This window comes from Mytilus edulis, chromosome 2 (genome assembly GCF_963676685.1).
Source record: "Mytilus edulis chromosome 2, xbMytEdul2.2, whole genome shotgun sequence".
In the NCBI taxonomy this organism is placed as follows: Eukaryota; Metazoa; Mollusca; class Bivalvia; order Mytilida; family Mytilidae; genus Mytilus; species Mytilus edulis.
The window spans coordinates 97,264,637-97,283,830 of NC_092345.1; the positions used below are offsets into that span (position 1 = coordinate 97,264,637).

Below are 19,194 nucleotides of genomic sequence, written 5' to 3' on the forward strand. Positions count from 1 at the left end.
TGTTCTCGTCTGAAATCGTTGAAAACTGTTCACATATTGTTTGTATCATTTTGTCAGTTTCCACGACTATTCCAAGTACAACAACAGTTCCACAGACACCGTCTTCAGCAGTAATTACTACAGCCGTGGTTTCACCCACACCTACAGCTACACCTGAAATTATAACTGAAACTACTCAAACAATTAAAGGTATTTTTTTCAAAAAATCTTTATAGTTTTATTGGCATTTTCTGAAAGATGTTAATAGCTGCCTTGAGCTTTATTTAAGTGAATGATTAATAATCAAAATGATGATCATTAATGTTAAACATTTTACAAGGATATTTAAGAAAGACATTTAATCTTGCAACATTGTTGAATAATATGATGTGAAAACAGGTGAAAAGTATTCAGTTAATTGTTCTGTCTTATTTGACTTTTTGAATAATTATTTTTCAGTAACAAGTGAAAAAGTTACAACACCAACTCTAGTGTCAACGACAAGTCCATCTCCTGGAATTTCAATTACTTGTAAGTTTGATTTTTTAAAGGTTTGTTGTACTATTTGTTTGTTTTATTTTGGCACGATTACAACATTATTGCTAAAACGTTTTCAACAGGAGACACTTAGCCTGCCAGTACACAGGACCATGCTCCTTTTTGAGTTAATGCAATTCCCTCATTTAGTTGTTTTATATTCCTTTATTTGTATTGTCTTAATGAAGTTATGAGAGTTTAACATACGTTAATTACTGTTGTTTTGTATTTATGAATGAAACTCGAGTTACTTTTCTCTTTTCACAGTGTTTATGCATGAATTATAATGCTAGTTTGATAAGTGGTTACATGCTGATATATTTCTTCTGTAGCAATAGAGACAACAACCCCAATTTGTGAAGAAACAGATGGAATGGATTCAATAACAACAATACCTTCAACTGAAATTACAACAAATGACAAGAAAGGAGAAATTGAAAATCTGCGACCTTCCTCTAAGACACCATTTAAAAGTTCTGAGGAAAAACTAGTTATAGAATACGTGCCTTCGAAGACAAGACCAATAGCCAATGTTGAACTGGTTTCTACTGATAATGTCAAGACTTATACAGTGCAATTCTTTAATGCAGATGGAACCGTGACAACAAGAAAGGTTAGTATGACTCCCACAAAGTCAATAAGATAAATGGTTTTCAGTTTACTCTATCTTCATCAATAAGAATATTCAATTGCTGCTTATATGGTCATTGAAACTTAAATACTGTTGCCTTGAAAATATATAAACTTCTATTTTTCTGTTTTGTAGGTGAAAGTTGGCGAAAAGGCCATAAGTGTTGGAACTAAACCTGACGTGAGAAAAGTGAATGTAATAATCACACCGGATGACAAAGAAGATTCTTACAAACCTGTACAGCTACAATTGAGTGTCCATGCTTGTTTTGAAGTCAGTAAGTAAAGAAGAGACATAAGTGTTTTAACTGCAGAAGTATATCTCATTAATTCAACAATCACATAGTCTACTTTTTCTGTATAATATCTTGGCGTACCTTTTTAAATAAACCATAGGTACAAAAATAAGTATGATAAATAAATATACAAGGTCGTAGTCGAAAAACTGTCATTCAAAGGATGTTTGAAATGTTCTCGTCTGAAATCGTTGAAAACTGTTCACATATTGTTTGTATCATTTGGCAGTTTCCACGACTATTCCAAGTACAACAACAGTTCCACAGACACCGTCTTCAGCAGTAATTACTACAGCCGTGGTTTCACCCACACCTACAGCTACACCTGAAATTATAACTGAAACTACTCAAACAATTAAAGGTATTTTTTTCAAAAAATCTTTATAGTTTTATTGGCATTTTCTGAAAGATGTTAATAGCTGCCTTGAGCTTTATTTAAGTGAATGATTAATAATCAAAATGATGATCATTAATGTTAAACATTTTACAAGGATATTTAAGAAAGACATTTAATCTTGCAACATTGTTGAATAATATGATGTGAAAACAGGTGAAAAGTATTCAGTTAATTGTTCTGTCTTATTTGACTTTTTGAATAATTATTTTTCAGTAACAAGTGAAAAAGTTACAACACCAACTCTAGTGTCAACGACAAGTCCATCTCCTGGAATTTCAATTACTTGTAAGTTTGATTTTTTAAAGGTTTGTTGTACTATTTGTTTGTTTTATTTTGGCACGATTACAACATTATTGCTAAAACGTTTTCAACAGGAGACACTTAGCCTGCCAGTACACAGGACCATGCTCCTTTTTGAGTTAATGCAATTCCCTCATTTAGTTGTTTTATATTCCTTTATTTGTATTGTCTTAATGAAGTTATGAGAGTTTAACATACGTTAATTACTGTTGTTTTGTATTTATGAATGAAACTCGAGTTACTTTTCTCTTTTCACAGTGTTTATGCATGAATTATAATGCTAGTTTGATAAGTGGTTACATGCTGATATATTTCTTCTGTAGCAATAGAGACAACAACCCCAATTTGTGAAGAAACAGATGGAATGGATTCAATAACAACAATACCTTCAACTGAAATTACAACAAATGACAAGAAAGGAGAAATTGAAAATCTGCGACCTTCCTCTAAGACACCATTTAAAAGTTCTGAGGAAAAACTAGTTATAGAATACGTGCCTTCGAAGACAAGACCAATAGCCAATGTTGAACTGGTTTCTACTGATAATGTCAAGACTTATACAGTGCAATTCTTTAATGCAGATGGAACCGTGACAACAAGAAAGGTTAGTATGACTCCCACAAAGTCAATAAGATAAATGGTTTTCAGTTTACTCTATCTTCATCAATAAGAATATTCAATTGCTGCTTATATGGTCATTGAAACTTAAATACTGTTGCCTTGAAAATATATAAACTTCTATTTTTCTGTTTTGTAGGTGAAAGTTGGCGAAAAGGCCATAAGTGTTGGAACTAAACCTGACGTGAGAAAAGTGAATGTAATAATCACACCGGATGACAAAGAAGATTCTTACAAACCTGTACAGCTACAATTGAGTGTCCATGCTTGTTTTGAAGTCAGTAAGTAAAGAAGAGACATAAGTGTTTTAACTGCAGAAGTATATCTCATTAATTCAACAATCACATAGTCTACTTTTTCTGTATAATATCTTGGCGTACCTTTTTAAATAAACCATAGGTACAAAAATAAGTATGATAAATAAATATACAAGGTCGTAGTCGAAAAACTGTCATCCAAAGGATGTTTGAAATGTTCTCGTCTGAAATCGTTGAAAACTGTTCACATATTGTTTGTATCATTTTGTCAGTTTCCACGACTATTCCAAGTACAACAACAGTTCCACAGACACCGTCTTCAGCAGTAATTACTACAGCCGTGGTTTCACCCACACCTACAGCTACACCTGAAATTATAACTGAAACTACTCAAACAATTAAAGGTATTTTTTTCAAAAAATCTTTATAGTTTTATTGGCATTTTCTGAAAGATGTTAATAGCTGCCTTGAGCTTTATTTAAGTGAATGATTAATAATCAAAATGATGATCATTAATGTTAAACATTTTACAAGGATATTTAAGAAAGACATTTAATCTTGCAACATTGTTGAATAATATGATGTGAAAACAGGTGAAAAGTATTCAGTTAATTGTTCTGTCTTATTTGACTTTTTGAATAATTATTTTTCAGTAACAAGTGAAAAAGTTACAACACCAACTCTAGTGTCAACGACAAGTCCATCTCCTGGAATTTCAATTACTTGTAAGTTTGATTTTTTAAAGGTTTGTTGTACTATTTGTTTGTTTTATTTTGGCACGATTACAACATTATTGCTAAAACGTTTTCAACAGGAGACACTTAGCCTGCCAGTACACAGGACCATGCTCCTTTTTGAGTTAATGCAATTCCCTCATTTAGTTGTTTTATATTCCTTTATTTGTATTGTCTTAATGAAGTTATGAGAGTTTAACATACGTTAATTACTGTTGTTTTGTATTTATGAATGAAACTCGAGTTACTTTTCTCTTTTCACAGTGTTTATGCATGAATTATAATGCTAGTTTGATAAGTGGTTACATGCTGATATATTTCTTCTGTAGCAATAGAGACAACAACCCCAATTTGTGAAGAAACAGATGGAATGGATTCAATAACAACAATACCTTCAACTGAAATTACAACAAATGACAAGAAAGGAGAAATTGAAAATCTGCGACCTTCCTCTAAGACACCATTTAAAAGTTCTGAGGAAAAACTAGTTATAGAATACGTGCCTTCGAAGACAAGACCAATAGCCAATGTTGAACTGGTTTCTACTGATAATGTCAAGACTTATACAGTGCAATTCTTTAATGCAGATGGAACCGTGACAACAAGAAAGGTTAGTATGACTCCCACAAAGTCAATAAGATAAATGGTTTTCAGTTTACTCTATCTTCATCAATAAGAATATTCAATTGCTGCTTATATGGTCATTGAAACTTAAATACTGTTGCCTTGAAAATATATAAACTTCTATTTTTCTGTTTTGTAGGTGAAAGTTGGCGAAAAGGCCATAAGTGTTGGAACTAAACCTGACGTGAGAAAAGTGAATGTAATAATCACACCGGATGACAAAGAAGATTCTTACAAACCTGTACAGCTACAATTGAGTGTCCATGCTTGTTTTGAAGTCAGTAAGTAAAGAAGAGACATAAGTGTTTTAACTGCAGAAGTATATCTCATTAATTCAACAATCACATAGTCTACTTTTTCTGTATAATATCTTGGCGTACCTTTTTAAATAAACCATAGGTACAAAAATAAGTATGATAAATAAATATACAAGGTCGTAGTCGAAAAACTGTCATCCAAAGGATGTTTGAAATGTTCTCGTCTGAAATCGTTGAAAACTGTTCACATATTGTTTGTATCATTTTGTCAGTTTCCACGACTATTCCAAGTACAACAACAGTTCCACAGACACCGTCTTCAGCAGTAATTACTACAGCCGTGGTTTCACCCACACCTACAGCTACACCTGAAATTATAACTGAAACTACTCAAACAATTAAAGGTATTTTTTTCAAAAAATCTTTATAGTTTTATTGGCATTTTCTGAAAGATGTTAATAGCTGCCTTGAGCTTTATTTAAGTGAATGATTAATAATCAAAATGATGATCATTAATGTTAAACATTTTACAAGGATATTTAAGAAAGACATTTAATCTTGCAACATTGTTGAATAATATGATGTGAAAACAGGTGAAAAGTATTCAGTTAATTGTTCTGTCTTATTTGACTTTTTGAATAATTATTTTTCAGTAACAAGTGAAAAAGTTACAACACCAACTCTAGTGTCAACGACAAGTCCATCTCCTGGAATTTCAATTACTTGTAAGTTTGATTTTTTAAAGGTTTGTTGTACTATTTGTTTGTTTTATTTTGGCACGATTACAACATTATTGCTAAAACGTTTTCAACAGGAGACACTTAGCCTGCCAGTACACAGGACCATGCTCCTTTTTGAGTTAATGCAATTCCCTCATTTAGTTGTTTTATATTCCTTTATTTGTATTGTCTTAATGAAGTTATGAGAGTTTAACATACGTTAATTACTGTTGTTTTGTATTTATGAATGAAACTCGAGTTACTTTTCTCTTTTCACAGTGTTTATGCATGAATTATAATGCTAGTTTGATAAGTGGTTACATGCTGATATATTTCTTCTGTAGCAATAGAGACAACAACCCCAATTTGTGAAGAAACAGATGGAATGGATTCAATAACAACAATACCTTCAACTGAAATTACAACAAATGACAAGAAAGGAGAAATTGAAAATCTGCGACCTTCCTCTAAGACACCATTTAAAAGTTCTGAGGAAAAACTAGTTATAGAATACGTGCCTTCGAAGACAAGACCAATAGCCAATGTTGAACTGGTTTCTACTGATAATGTCAAGACTTATACAGTGCAATTCTTTAATGCAGATGGAACCGTGACAACAAGAAAGGTTAGTATGACTCCCACAAAGTCAATAAGATAAATGGTTTTCAGTTTACTCTATCTTCATCAATAAGAATATTCAATTGCTGCTTATATGGTCATTGAAACTTAAATACTGTTGCCTTGAAAATATATAAACTTCTATTTTTCTGTTTTGTAGGTGAAAGTTGGCGAAAAGGCCATAAGTGTTGGAACTAAACCTGACGTGAGAAAAGTGAATGTAATAATCACACCGGATGACAAAGAAGATTCTTACAAACCTGTACAGCTACAATTGAGTGTCCATGCTTGTTTTGAAGTCAGTAAGTAAAGAAGAGACATAAGTGTTTTAACTGCAGAAGTATATCTCATTAATTTAACAATCACATAGTCTACTTTTTCTGTATAATATCTTGGCGTACCTTTTTAAATAAACCATAGGTACAAAATTAAGTATGATAAATAAATATACAAGGTCGTAGTCGAAAAACTGTCATCCAAAGGATGTTTGAAATGTTCTCGTCTGAAATCGTTGAAAACTGTTCACATATTGTTTGTATCATTTGGCAGTTTCCACGACTATTCCAAGTACAACAACAGTTCCACAGACACCGTCTTCAGCAGTAATTACTACAGCCGTGGTTTCACCCACACCTACAGCTACACCTGAAATTATAACTGAAACTACTCAAACAATTAAAGGTATTTTTTTCAAAAAATCTTTATAGTTTTATTGGCATTTTCTGAAAGATGTTAATAGCTGCCTTGAGCTTTATTTAAGTGAATGATTAATAATCAAAATGATGATCATTAATGTTAAACATTTTACAAGGATATTTAAGAAAGACATTTAATCTTGCAACATTGTTGAATAATATGATGTGAAAACAGGTGAAAAGTATTCAGTTAATTGTTCTGTCTTATTTGACTTTTTGAATAATTATTTTTCAGTAACAAGTGAAAAAGTTACAACACCAACTCTAGTGTCAACGACAAGTCCATCTCCTGGAATTTCAATTACTTGTAAGTTTGATTTTTTAAAGGTTTGTTGTACTATTTGTTTGTTTTATTTTGGCACGATTACAACATTATTGCTAAAACGTTTTCAACAGGAGACACTTAGCCTGCCAGTACACAGGACCATGCTCCTTTTTGAGTTAATGCAATTCCCTCATTTAGTTGTTTTATATTCCTTTATTTGTATTGTCTTAATGAAGTTATGAGAGTTTAACATACGTTAATTACTGTTGTTTTGTATTTATGAATGAAACTCGAGTTACTTTTCTCTTTTCACAGTGTTTATGCATGAATTATAATGCTAGTTTGATAAGTGGTTACATGCTGATATATTTCTTCTGTAGCAATAGAGACAACAACCCCAATTTGTGAAGAAACAGATGGAATGGATTCAATAACAACAATACCTTCAACTGAAATTACAACAAATGACAAGAAAGGAGAAATTGAAAATCTGCGACCTTCCTCTAAGACACCATTTAAAAGTTCTGAGGAAAAACTAGTTATAGAATACGTGCCTTCGAAGACAAGACCAATAGCCAATGTTGAACTGGTTTCTACTGATAATGTCAAGACTTATACAGTGCAATTCTTTAATGCAGATGGAACCGTGACAACAAGAAAGGTTAGTATGAATCCCACAAAGTCAATAAGATAAATGGTTTTCAGTTTACTCTATCTTCATCAATAAGAATATTCAATTGCTGCTTATATGGTCATTGAAACTTAAATACTGTTGCCTTGAAAATATATAAACTTCTATTTTTCTGTTTTGTAGGTGAAACTTGGCGAAAAGGCCATAAGTGTTGGAACTAAACCTGACGTGAGAAAAGTGAATGTAATAATCACACCGGATGACAAAGAAGATTCTTACAAACCTGTACAGCTACAATTGAGTGTCCATGCTTGTTTTGAAGTCAGTAAGTAAAGAAGAGACATAAGTGTTTTAACTGCAGAAGTATATCTCATTAATTTAACAATCACATAGTCTACTTTTTCTGTATCTTATCTTGGCGTACCTTTTTAAATAAACCATAGGTACAAAAATAAGTATGATAAATAAATATACAAGGTCGTAGTCGAAAAACTGTCATCCAAAGGATGTTTGAAATGTTCTCGTCTGAAATCGTTGAAAACTGTTCACATATTGTTTGTATCATTTGGCAGTTTCCACGACTATTCCAAGTACAACAACAGTTCCACAGACACCGTCTTCAGCAGTAATTACTACAGCCGTGGTTTCACCCACACCTACAGCTACACCTGAAATTATAACTGAAACTACTCAAACAATTAAAGGTATTTTTTTCAAAAAATCTTTATAGTTTTATTGGCATTTTCTGAAAGATGTTAATAGCTGCCTTGAGCTTTATTTAAGTGAATGATTAATAATCAAAATGATGATCATTAATGTTAAACATTTTACAAGGATATTTAAGAAAGACATTTAATCTTGCAACATTGTTGAATAATATGATGTGAAAACAGGTGAAAAGTATTCAGTTAATTGTTCTGTCTTATTTGACTTTTTGAATAATTATTTTTCAGTAACAAGTGAAAAAGTTACAACACCAACTCTAGTGTCAACGACAAGTCCATCTCCTGGAATTTCAATTACTTGTAAGTTTGATTTTTTAAAGGTTTGTTGTACTATTTGTTTGTTTTATTTTGGCACGATTACAACATTATTGCTAAAACGTTTTCAACAGGAGACACTTAGCCTGCCAGTACACAGGACCATGCTCCTTTTTGAGTTAATGCAATTCCCTCATTTAGTTGTTTTATATTCCTTTATTTGTATTGTCTTAATGAAGTTATGAGAGTTTAACATACGTTAATTACTGTTGTTTTGTATTTATGAATGAAACTCGAGTTACTTTTCTCTTTTCACAGTGTTTATGCATGAATTATAATGCTAGTTTGATAAGTGGTTACATGCTGATATATTTCTTCTGTAGCAATAGAGACAACAACCCCAATTTGTGAAGAAACAGATGGAATGGATTCAATAACAACAATACCTTCAACTGAAATTACAACAAATGACAAGAAAGGAGAAATTGAAAATCTGCGACCTTCCTCTAAGACACCATTTAAAAGTTCTGAGGAAAAACTAGTTATAGAATACGTGCCTTCGAAGACAAGACCAATAGCCAATGTTGAACTGGTTTCTACTGATAATGTCAAGACTTATACAGTGCAATTCTTTAATGCAGATGGAACCGTGACAACAAGAAAGGTTAGTATGACTCCCACAAAGTCAATAAGATAAATGGTTTTCAGTTTACTCTATCTTCATCGATAAGAATATTCAATTGCTGCTTATATGGTCATTGAAACTTAAATACTGTTGCCTTGAAACTACATAAACTTCTATTTTTCTGTTTTGTAGGTGAAAGTTGGCGAAAAGGCCATAAGTGTTGGAACTAAACCTGACGTGAGAAAAGTGATTGTAATAATCACACCGGATGACAAAGAAGATTCTTACAAACCTGTACAGCTACAATTGAGTGTCCATGCTTGTTTTGAAGTCAGTAAGTAAAGAAGAGACATAAGTGTTTTAACTGCAGAAGTATATCTCATTAATTTAACAATCACATAGTCTACTTTTTCTGTATCTTATCTTGGCGTACCTTTTTAAATAAACCATAGGTACAAAAATAAGTATGATAAATAAATATACAAGGTCGTAGTCGAAAAACTGTCATCCAAAGGATGTTTGAAATGTTCTCGTCTGAAATCGTTGAAAACTGTTCACATATTGTTTGTATCATTTGGCAGTTTCCACGACTATTCCAAGTACAACAACAGTTCCACAGACACCGTCTTCAGCAGTAATTACTACAGCCGTGGTTTCACCCACACCTACAGCTACACCTGAAATTATAACTGAAACTACTCAAACAATTAAAGGTATTTTTTTCAACAAATCTTTATAGTTTTATTGGCATTTTCTGAAAGATGTTAATAGCTGCCTTGAGCTTTATTTAAGTGAATGATTAATAATCAAAATGATGATCATTAATGTTAAACATTTTACAAGGATATTTAAGAAAGACATTTAATCTTGCAACATTGTTGAATAATATGATGTGAAAACAGGTGAAAAGTATTCAGTTAATTGTTCTGTCTTTTTTGACTTTTTGAATAACTTTTTTTCAGTAACAAGTGAAAAAGTTACAACACCAACTCTAGTGTCAACGACAAGTCCATCTCCTGGAATTTCAATTACTTGTAAGTTTGATTTTTTAAAGGTTTGTTGTACTATTTGTTTGTTTTATTTTGGCACGATTACAACATAATTGCTAAAACGTTTTCAACAGGAGACACTTAGCCTGCCAGTACACAGGACCATGCTCCTTTTTGAGTTAATGCAATTCCCTCATTTAGTTGTTTTATATTTCTTTATTTGTATTGTCTTAATGAAGTTATGAGAGTTTAACATACGTTAATTACTGTTGTTTTGTATTTATGAATGAAACTCGAGTTACTTTTCTCTTTTCACAGTGTTTATGCATGAATTATAATGCTAGTTTGATAAGTGGTTACATGCTGATATATTTCTTCTGTAGCAATAGAGACAACAACCCCCATTTGTGAAGAAACAGATGGAATGGATTCAATAACAACAATACCTTCAACTGAAATTACAACAAATGACAAGAAAGGAGAAATTGAAAATCTGCGACCTTCCTCTAAGACACCATTTAAAAGTTCTGAGGAAAAACTAATTATAGAATACGTGCCTTCGAAGACAAGACCAATAGCCAATGTTGAACTGGTTTCTACTGATAATGTCAAGACTTATACAGTGCAATTCTTTAATGCAGATGGAACCGTGACAACAAGAAAGGTTAGTATGACTCCCACAAAGTCAATAAGATAAATGGTTTTCAGTTTACTCTATCTTCATCAATAAGAAGATTCAATTGCTGCTTATATGGTCATTGAAACTTAAATACTGTTGCCTTGAAAATATATAAACTTCTATTTTTCTGTTTGTAGGTGAAAGTTGGTGAAAAGGCCATAAGTGTTGGAACTAAACCTGACGTGAGAAAAGTGAATGTAATAATCACACCGGATGACAAAGAAGATTCTTACAAACCTGTACAGCTACAATTGAGTGTCCATGCTTGTTTTGAAGTCAGTAAGTAAAGAAGAGACATAAGTGTTTTAACTGCAGAAGTATATCTCATTAATTCAACAATCACATAGTCTACTTTTTCTATATAATATCTTGGCGTACCTTTTTAAATAAACCATAGGTACAAAAATAAATATGATAAATAAATATACAAGGTCGTAATCGAAAAACTGTCATTCAAAGGATGTTTGAAATGTTCTCGTCTGAAATCGTTGAAAACTGTTCACATATTGTTTGTTTCATTTTGTCAGTTTCCACGACTATTCCAAGTACAACAACAGTTCCACAGACACCGTCTTCAGCAGTAATTACTACAGCCGTGGTTTCACCCACACCTACAGCTACACCTGAAATTATAACTGAAACTACTCAAACAATTAAAGGTATTTTTAAAAAAAAAATCTTTATAGTTTTATTGGCATTTTCTGAAAGATGTTAATAGCTGCCTTGAGCTTTATTTAAGTGAATGATTACTAATCTAAATGATGATCATTAATGTTAAACATTTACAAGGATATTTAAGAAAGACATTTAATCTTGCAACATTGTTGAATAATATGATGTGAAAACAGGTGAAAAGTATTCAGTTAATTGTTCTGTCTTATTTGACTTTTTGAATAATTATTTTTCAGTAACAAGTGAAAAAGTTACAACACCAACTCTAGTGTCAACGACAAGTCCATCTCCTGGAATTTCAATTACTTGTAAGTTTGATTTTTTAAGAGTTTGATGTACTATTTGTTTGTTCTATTTTGGCACGATTACAACATAATTGCTAAAACGTTTTCAACAGGAGACACCAGCCTGCCAGTACACCGGATCATGCTCCTTTTTGAGTTAATGCAATTCCTTCATTTAGTTGTTTTATATTCCTTTATTTGTATTGTCTTAATGAAGTTATGAGAGTTTAACATACGTTAATTACTGTTGTTTTGTATTGATGAAGGAAATTCGAGTTACTTTTCTCTTTTCAAAGTGTTTATGCATGACTTATAATGCTAGTTTGATAAGTGGTTACATGCTGATATATTTCTTCTGTAGCAATAGAGACAACAACCCCCATTTGTGAAGAAACAGATGGAATGGATTCAATAACAACCATACCTTCAACTGAAATTACAACAAATGACAAGAAAGGAGAAATTGAAAATCTGCGACCTTCCTCTAAAACACCATTTAAAAGTTCTGAAGAAAAACTGGTTATAGAATACGTGCCTACGAAGACAAGACCAATAGCCAATGTCGAACTGGTTTCTACTGATAATGTAAAGACTTATACAGTGCAATTCTTTAATGCAGATGGAACCGTGACAACAAAAAAGGTTAGTATGACTCCTAGAAATGAATAGTATTAACAGTTTCCAGTTTACTATTTCGTCATCAAAAACAAAAATTAATTGCTGCAAATATGGTCAGTGAAACTTGAATACTTTGCCTTGTAAGTCTGTAAACTTTATTTTTTGTCTGTTCTGTAGGTGAAAGTTGGCGAAAAAGCTACAAGTGTTGGAACTAAACCTGACGTGAGAAAAGTGAATGTAATAATCACACCAGATGACAAAGAAGATTCTTACAAACCTATACAACTACAATTGAGTGTCCATGCCTGTTTTGAAGTCAGTAAGTAAGAAATACACACAGGCGTTTTAACTGCAGATGTATATCTGTTTAAATAAACCGTCGTGTAGTCTATTTGTCTGTTAAGTATCTTAGTTTGCTTTGTTAAGATTAGACATTACGTACAGAAATAATTATGATCAATTTGAATAAATGGGCGAGGTGGTTCCAAAGGGTTTTTAAAAGTTTCTTGTTTTAAATAATTGAATGCTGATCAAGTTTTGTTTAATTAATAATTTCAGTTTCTACGACAATTCCAAGTACAACAACAGTTCCACAGACACCTGTTTCAGCAGTAATTACTACAGCCAAGGTTACAGAAACACCTACAGCTTCACCCGAAATTACAACTGAAACTATTCAAACATTAAGCGGTAATTATTAAAAAAAAAACTTTCATTGTGTTGATGGTTTTTTTGATTGATTATATAAGCAGCCTAAAGTTATATCTAAGTAAATGATTACTAATCAAAATGAGGGTCATTAATGGTTAATATTTTACAAGGATATTTGTGAAAGAAATTTAAAGTTGAAACATTTGTTAAATAAAAAGATGCGAAAACAATTGAAAACGTTTTAGTTGTCTGCTATACTTGACTTTCAATAATCATTTTTCAGTAACAAGCGAAAAAATTACAACACCAACTCTAGTGTCAACGACAAGTCCATCTCCTGGAATTTCAATTACTTGTAAGTTTTATTTTTTGAGTTTTTCTTGTAATATTTGTTTGTTTGCGCACATTTACATCATAATTGCTGATTTGTTTTTTCGACAGTTGATAATTAGCCTGTCAATACAACAGATCATGCTCCTTAGTGAGTTGATGCCATTGTCTCATATTTTTGTGTTGTATTCCTGGATTTGTATTGTCTTAATGGAGTTATGAGATTTTAATATAGGTTAACTACTGTTGTTTTGATTTTTTTCAATGAAACTCGAGTTACCTTTCTCTTCTCATAGTGTTTATGTATGAACTATAATACTAGTTTGATAAGTGGTTACATGCTGAAATATTTCTTCTGTAGCAATAGCAACAACAACCCCCATTTGTGAAGAAACAGATGGAATGGATTCAATAACAACAATACCTTCAACTGAAATTACAACAAATGACAAGAAAGGAGAAATTGAAAATCTGCGACCTTCCTCTAAGACACCATTTAAAAGTTCTGAAGAAAAACTGGTTATAGAATACGTGCCTACGAAGACAAGACCAATAGCCAATGTTGAACTGGTTTCTACTGATAATGTTAAGACTTATACAGTGCAATTCTTTAATGCAGATGGAACCGTGACAACAAAAAAGGTTAGTATGACTCATAGAAATCAATAGTATTAACGGTTTCCAGTTTACTATTTCGTCATCAAAAACCAAATTTAATTGCTGCAAATATGGTCAGTGAAACTTGAATACTTTGCCTTGTAAGTCTGTAAACTTTATTTTTTGTCTGTTCTGTAGGTGAAAGTTGGCGAAAAAGCTACAAGTGTTGGAACTAAACCTGACGTGAGAAAAGTGAATGTAATAATCACACCAGATGACAAAGAAGATTCTTACAAACCTATACAACTACAATTGAGTGTCCATGCCTGTTTTGAAGTCAGTAAGTAAGAAATACACACAGGCGTTTTAACTGCAGATGTATATCTGTTTAAATAAACCGTCGTGTAGTCTATTTGTCTGTTAAGTATCTTAGTTTGCTTTGTTAAGATTAGACGTTACGTACAGAAATAATTATGACCAATTTGAATACATGGGCGAGGTGGTTCCAAAGGGTGTTTAAAAGGTTCTTGTCTAAAATGATTGAATGCTGATCAAGTTTTGTTTAATTAATAATTTCAGTTTCTACGACAATTCCAAGTACAACAACAGTTCCACAGACACCTGTTTCAGCAGTAATTACTACAGCCAAGGTTACAGAAACACCTACAGCTTCACCCGAAATTACAACTGAAACTATTCAAACATTAAGCGGTAATAATTACAAAAAAAACTTTCATTGTGTTGATGGTTTTTTTGATTGATTATATAAGCAGCCTAAAGTTATATCTAAGTAAATGATTACTAATCAAAATGAGGGTCATTAATGGTTAATATTTTACAAGGATATTTGTGAAAGAAATTAAAAGCTGAAACATTTGTTAAATAAAAAGATGCGAAAACAATTGAAAACGTTTTAGTTGTCTGCTATACTTTACTTTCAATAATCATTTTTCAGTAACAAGCGGAAAAGTTACAACACCAACTCTAGTGTCAACGACAAGTCCATCTCCTGGAATTTCAATTACTTGTAAGTTTGATTTTTTCAGTTTTTCTTGTAATATTTGTTTGTTTGCGCACATTTACATCATAATTGCTGATATGTTTTTTCGACAGTTGACAATTAGCCTGTCAATACAACAGATCATGCTCCTTAGTGAGTTGATGCCATTGTCTCATCTTTTTGTGTTGTATTCCTTGATTTGTATTGTCTTAATGGAGTTATGAGATTTTAACATAGGTTAACTACTGTTATTTTGATTTTTTTCAATGAAACTCGAGTTACTTTTCTCTTCTCATAGTGTTTATGTATGAACTATAATACTAGTTTGATAAGTGGTTACATGCTGAAATATTTCTTCTGTAGCAATAGCAACAACAACCCCCATTTGTGAAGAAACAAATGGAATGGATTCAATAACAACCATACCTTCAACTGAAATTACAACAAATGACAAGAAAGGAGAAATTGAAAATCTGCGACCTTCCTCTAAGACACCATTTAAAAGTTCTGAAGAAAAACTGGTTATAGAATACGTGCCTACGAAGACAAGACCAATAGCCAATGTTGAACTGGTTTCTACTGATAATGTTAAGACTTATACAGTGCAATTCTTTAATGCAGATGGAACCGTCACAACAAAAAAGGTTAGTATGACTCCTAGAAATCAATAGTATTAACGGTTTCCAGTTTACTATTTCGTCATCAAAAACCAAATTTAATTGCTGCAAATATGGTCAGTGAAACTTGAATACTTTGCCTTGTAAGTCTGTAAACTTTATTTTTTGTCTGTTCTGTAGGTGAAAGTTGGCGAAAAAGCTACAAGTGTTGGAACTAAACCTGACGTGAGAAAAGTGAATGTAATAATCACACCAGATGACAAAGAAGATTCTTACAAACCTATACAACTACAATTGAGTGTCCATGCCTGTTTTGAAGTCAGTAAGTAAGAAATACACACAGGCGTTTTAACTGCAGATGTATATCTGTTTAAATAAACCGTCGTGTAGTCTATTTGTCTGTTAAGTATCTTAGTTTGCTTTGTTAAGATTAGACGTTACGTACAGAAATAATTATGATCAATTTGAATACATGGGCGAGGTGGTTCCAAAGGGTGTTTAAAAGGTTCTTGTCTAAAATGATTGAATGCTGATCAAGTTTTGTTTAATTAATAATTTCAGTTTCTACGACAATTCCAAGTACAACAACAGTTCCACAGACACCTGTTTCAGCAGTAATTACTACAGCCAAGGTTACAGAAACACCTACAGCTTCACCCGAAATTACAACTGAAACTATTCAAACATTAAGCGGTAATAATTACAAAAAAAACTTTCATTGTGTTGATGGTTTTTTTGATTGATTATATAAGCAGCCTAAAGTTATATCTAAGTAAATGATTACTAATCAAAATGAGGGTCATTAATGGTTAATATTTTACAAGGATATTTGTGAAAGAAATTTAAAGTTGAAACATTTGTTAAATAAAAAGATGCGAAAACAATTTAAAACGTTTTAGTTGTCTGCTATACTTGACTTTCAATAATCATTTTTCAGTAACAAGCGGAAAAGTTACAACACCAACTCTAGTGTCAACGACAAGTCCATCTCCTGGAATTTCAATTACTTGTAAGTTTGATTTTTTCAGTTTTTCTTGTAATATTTGTTTGTTTGCGCACATTTACATCATAATTGCTGATATGTTTTTTCGACAGTTGACAATTAGCCTGTCAATACAACAGATCATGCTCCTTAGTGAGTTGATGCCATTGTCTCATCTTTTTGTGTTGTATTCCTTGATTTGTATTGTCTTAATGGAGTTATGAGATTTTAACATAGGTTAACTACTGTTATTTTGATTTTTTTCAATGAAACTCGAGTTACTTTTCTCTTCTCATAGTGTTTATGTATGAACTATAATACTAGTTTGATAAGTGGTTACATGCTGAAATATTTCTTCTGTAGCAATAGCAACAACAACCCCCATTTGTGAAGAAACAAATGGAATGGATTCAATAACAACCATACCTTCAACTGAAATTACAACAAATGACAAGAAAGGAGAAATTGAAAATCTGCGACCTTCCTCTAAGACACCATTTAAAAGTTCTGAAGAAAAACTGGTTATAGAATACGTGCCTACGAAGACAAGACCAATAGCCAATGTTGAACTGGTTTCTACTGATAATGTTAAGACTTATACAGTGCAATTCTTTAATGCAGATGGAACCGTCACAACAAAAAAGGTTAGTATGACTCCTAGAAATCAATAGTATTAACGGTTTCCAGTTTACTATTTCGTCATCAAAAACCAAATTTAATTGCTGCAAATATGGTCAGTGAAACTTGAATACTTTGCCTTGTAAGTCTGTAAACTTTATTTTTTGTCTGTTCTGTAGGTGAAAGTTGGCGAAAAAGCTACAAGTGTTGGAACTAAACCTGACGTGAGAAAAGTGAATGTAATAATCACACCAGATGACAAAGAAGATTCTTACAAACCTATACAACTACAATTGAGTGTCCATGCCTGTTTTGAAGTCAGTAAGTAAGAAATACACACAGGCGTTTTAACTGCAGATGTATATCTGTTTAAATAAACCGTCGTGTAGTCTATTTGTCTGTTAAGTATCTTAGTTTGCTTTGTTAAGATTAGACGTTACGTACAGAAATAATTATGATCAATTTGAATACATGGGCGAGGTGGTTCCAAAGGGTGTTTAAAAGGTTCTTGTCTAAAATGATTGAATGCTGATCAAGTTTTGTTTAATTAATAATTTCAGTTTCTACGACAATTCCAAGTACAACAACAGTTCCACAGACACCTGTTTCAGCAGTAATTACTACAGCCAAGGTTACAGAAACACCTACAGCTTCACCCGAAATTACAACTGAAACTATTCAAACATTAAGCGGTAATAATTACAAAAAAAACTTTCATTGTGTTGATGGTTTTTTTGATTGATTATATAAGCAGCCTAAAGTTATATCTAAGTAAATGATTACTAATCAAAATGAGGGTCATTAATGGTTAATATTTTACAAGGATATTTGTGAAAGAAATTTAAAGTTGAAACATTTGTTAAATAAAAAGATGCGAAAACAATTTAAAACGTTTTAGTTGTCTGCTATACTTGACTTTCAATAATCATTTTTCAGTAACAAGCGGAAAAGTTACAACACCAACTCTAGTGTCAACGACAAGTCCATCTCCTGGAATTTTAATTACTTGTAAGTTTGATTTTTTCAGTTTTTCTTGTAATATTTGTTTGTTTGCGCACATTTACATCATAATTGCTGATTTGTTTTTTCGACAGTTGACAATTAGCTTGTCAATACAACAGATCATGCTCCTTAGTGAGTTGATGCCATTGTCTCATCTTTTTGTGTTGTATTCCTTGATTTGTATTGTCTTAATGGAGTTATGAGATTTTAACATAGGTTAACTACTGTTGTTTTGATTTTTTTCAATGAAACTCGAGTTACTTTTCTCTTCTCATAGTGTTTATGTATGAACTATAATACTAGTTTGATAAGTAGTTACATGCTGAAATATTTCTTCTGTAGCAATAGCAACAACAACCCCCATTTGTGAAGAAACAGATGGAATGGATTCAATAACAACCATACCTTCAACTGAAATTACAACAAATGACAAGAAAGGAGAAATTGAAAATCTGCGACCTTCCTCTAAGACACCATTTAAAAGTTCTGAAGAAAAACTGGTTATAGAATACGTGCCTACGAAGACAAGACCAATAGCCAATGTTGAACTGGTTTCTACTGATAATGTTAAGACTTATACAATGCAATTCTTTAATGCAGATGGAACCGTCACAACAAAAAAGGTTAGTATGACTCCTAGAAATCAATAGTATTAACGGTTTCCAGTTTACTATTTCGTCATCAAAAACCAAATTTAATTGCTGCAAATATGGTCAGTGAAACTTGAATACTTTGCCTTGTAAGTCTGTAAACTTTATTTTTTGTCTGTTCTGTAGGTGAAAGTTGGCGAAAAAGCTACAAGTGTTGGAACTAAACCTGACGTGAGAAAAGTGAATGTAATAATCACACCAGATGACAAAGAAGATTCTTACAAACCTATACAACTACAATTGAGTGTCCATGCCTGTTTTGAAGTCAGTAAGTAAGAAATACACACAGGCGTTTTAACTGCAGATGTATATCTGTTTAAATAAACCGTCGTGTAGTCTATTT

At 32.1% G+C, this 19,194-nt stretch overlaps 1 protein-coding gene across 1 annotated transcript in view; it reads left to right on the forward strand.

Moving 5' to 3' along the window:
- Positions 1 to 19,194, forward strand: part of LOC139513593 (mucin-3B-like) — a 282,396-nt gene that overhangs the window by 173,216 nt on the left and 89,986 nt on the right. Inside the window, exons 198-245 of the mRNA XM_071302236.1 lie at positions 58 to 189; positions 439 to 510; positions 849 to 1,129; positions 1,283 to 1,424; positions 1,672 to 1,803; positions 2,053 to 2,124; positions 2,463 to 2,743; positions 2,897 to 3,038; positions 3,287 to 3,418; positions 3,668 to 3,739; positions 4,078 to 4,358; positions 4,512 to 4,653; positions 4,902 to 5,033; positions 5,283 to 5,354; positions 5,693 to 5,973; positions 6,127 to 6,268; positions 6,516 to 6,647; positions 6,897 to 6,968; positions 7,307 to 7,587; positions 7,741 to 7,882; positions 8,130 to 8,261; positions 8,511 to 8,582; positions 8,921 to 9,201; positions 9,355 to 9,496; positions 9,744 to 9,875; positions 10,125 to 10,196; positions 10,535 to 10,815; positions 10,968 to 11,109; positions 11,358 to 11,489; positions 11,739 to 11,810; positions 12,148 to 12,428; positions 12,582 to 12,723; positions 12,963 to 13,094; positions 13,339 to 13,410; positions 13,747 to 14,027; positions 14,181 to 14,322; positions 14,562 to 14,693; positions 14,938 to 15,009; positions 15,346 to 15,626; positions 15,780 to 15,921; positions 16,161 to 16,292; positions 16,537 to 16,608; positions 16,945 to 17,225; positions 17,379 to 17,520; positions 17,760 to 17,891; positions 18,136 to 18,207; positions 18,544 to 18,824; positions 18,978 to 19,119. Of these exons, the coding sequence (XP_071158337.1) occupies positions 58 to 189; positions 439 to 510; positions 849 to 1,129; positions 1,283 to 1,424; positions 1,672 to 1,803; positions 2,053 to 2,124; positions 2,463 to 2,743; positions 2,897 to 3,038; positions 3,287 to 3,418; positions 3,668 to 3,739; positions 4,078 to 4,358; positions 4,512 to 4,653; positions 4,902 to 5,033; positions 5,283 to 5,354; positions 5,693 to 5,973; positions 6,127 to 6,268; positions 6,516 to 6,647; positions 6,897 to 6,968; positions 7,307 to 7,587; positions 7,741 to 7,882; positions 8,130 to 8,261; positions 8,511 to 8,582; positions 8,921 to 9,201; positions 9,355 to 9,496; positions 9,744 to 9,875; positions 10,125 to 10,196; positions 10,535 to 10,815; positions 10,968 to 11,109; positions 11,358 to 11,489; positions 11,739 to 11,810; positions 12,148 to 12,428; positions 12,582 to 12,723; positions 12,963 to 13,094; positions 13,339 to 13,410; positions 13,747 to 14,027; positions 14,181 to 14,322; positions 14,562 to 14,693; positions 14,938 to 15,009; positions 15,346 to 15,626; positions 15,780 to 15,921; positions 16,161 to 16,292; positions 16,537 to 16,608; positions 16,945 to 17,225; positions 17,379 to 17,520; positions 17,760 to 17,891; positions 18,136 to 18,207; positions 18,544 to 18,824; positions 18,978 to 19,119 (7,524 nt within the window). The remainder of the gene's footprint in view (positions 1 to 57; positions 190 to 438; positions 511 to 848; positions 1,130 to 1,282; positions 1,425 to 1,671; positions 1,804 to 2,052; positions 2,125 to 2,462; positions 2,744 to 2,896; positions 3,039 to 3,286; positions 3,419 to 3,667; positions 3,740 to 4,077; positions 4,359 to 4,511; positions 4,654 to 4,901; positions 5,034 to 5,282; positions 5,355 to 5,692; positions 5,974 to 6,126; positions 6,269 to 6,515; positions 6,648 to 6,896; positions 6,969 to 7,306; positions 7,588 to 7,740; positions 7,883 to 8,129; positions 8,262 to 8,510; positions 8,583 to 8,920; positions 9,202 to 9,354; positions 9,497 to 9,743; positions 9,876 to 10,124; positions 10,197 to 10,534; positions 10,816 to 10,967; positions 11,110 to 11,357; positions 11,490 to 11,738; positions 11,811 to 12,147; positions 12,429 to 12,581; positions 12,724 to 12,962; positions 13,095 to 13,338; positions 13,411 to 13,746; positions 14,028 to 14,180; positions 14,323 to 14,561; positions 14,694 to 14,937; positions 15,010 to 15,345; positions 15,627 to 15,779; positions 15,922 to 16,160; positions 16,293 to 16,536; positions 16,609 to 16,944; positions 17,226 to 17,378; positions 17,521 to 17,759; positions 17,892 to 18,135; positions 18,208 to 18,543; positions 18,825 to 18,977; positions 19,120 to 19,194) is intronic.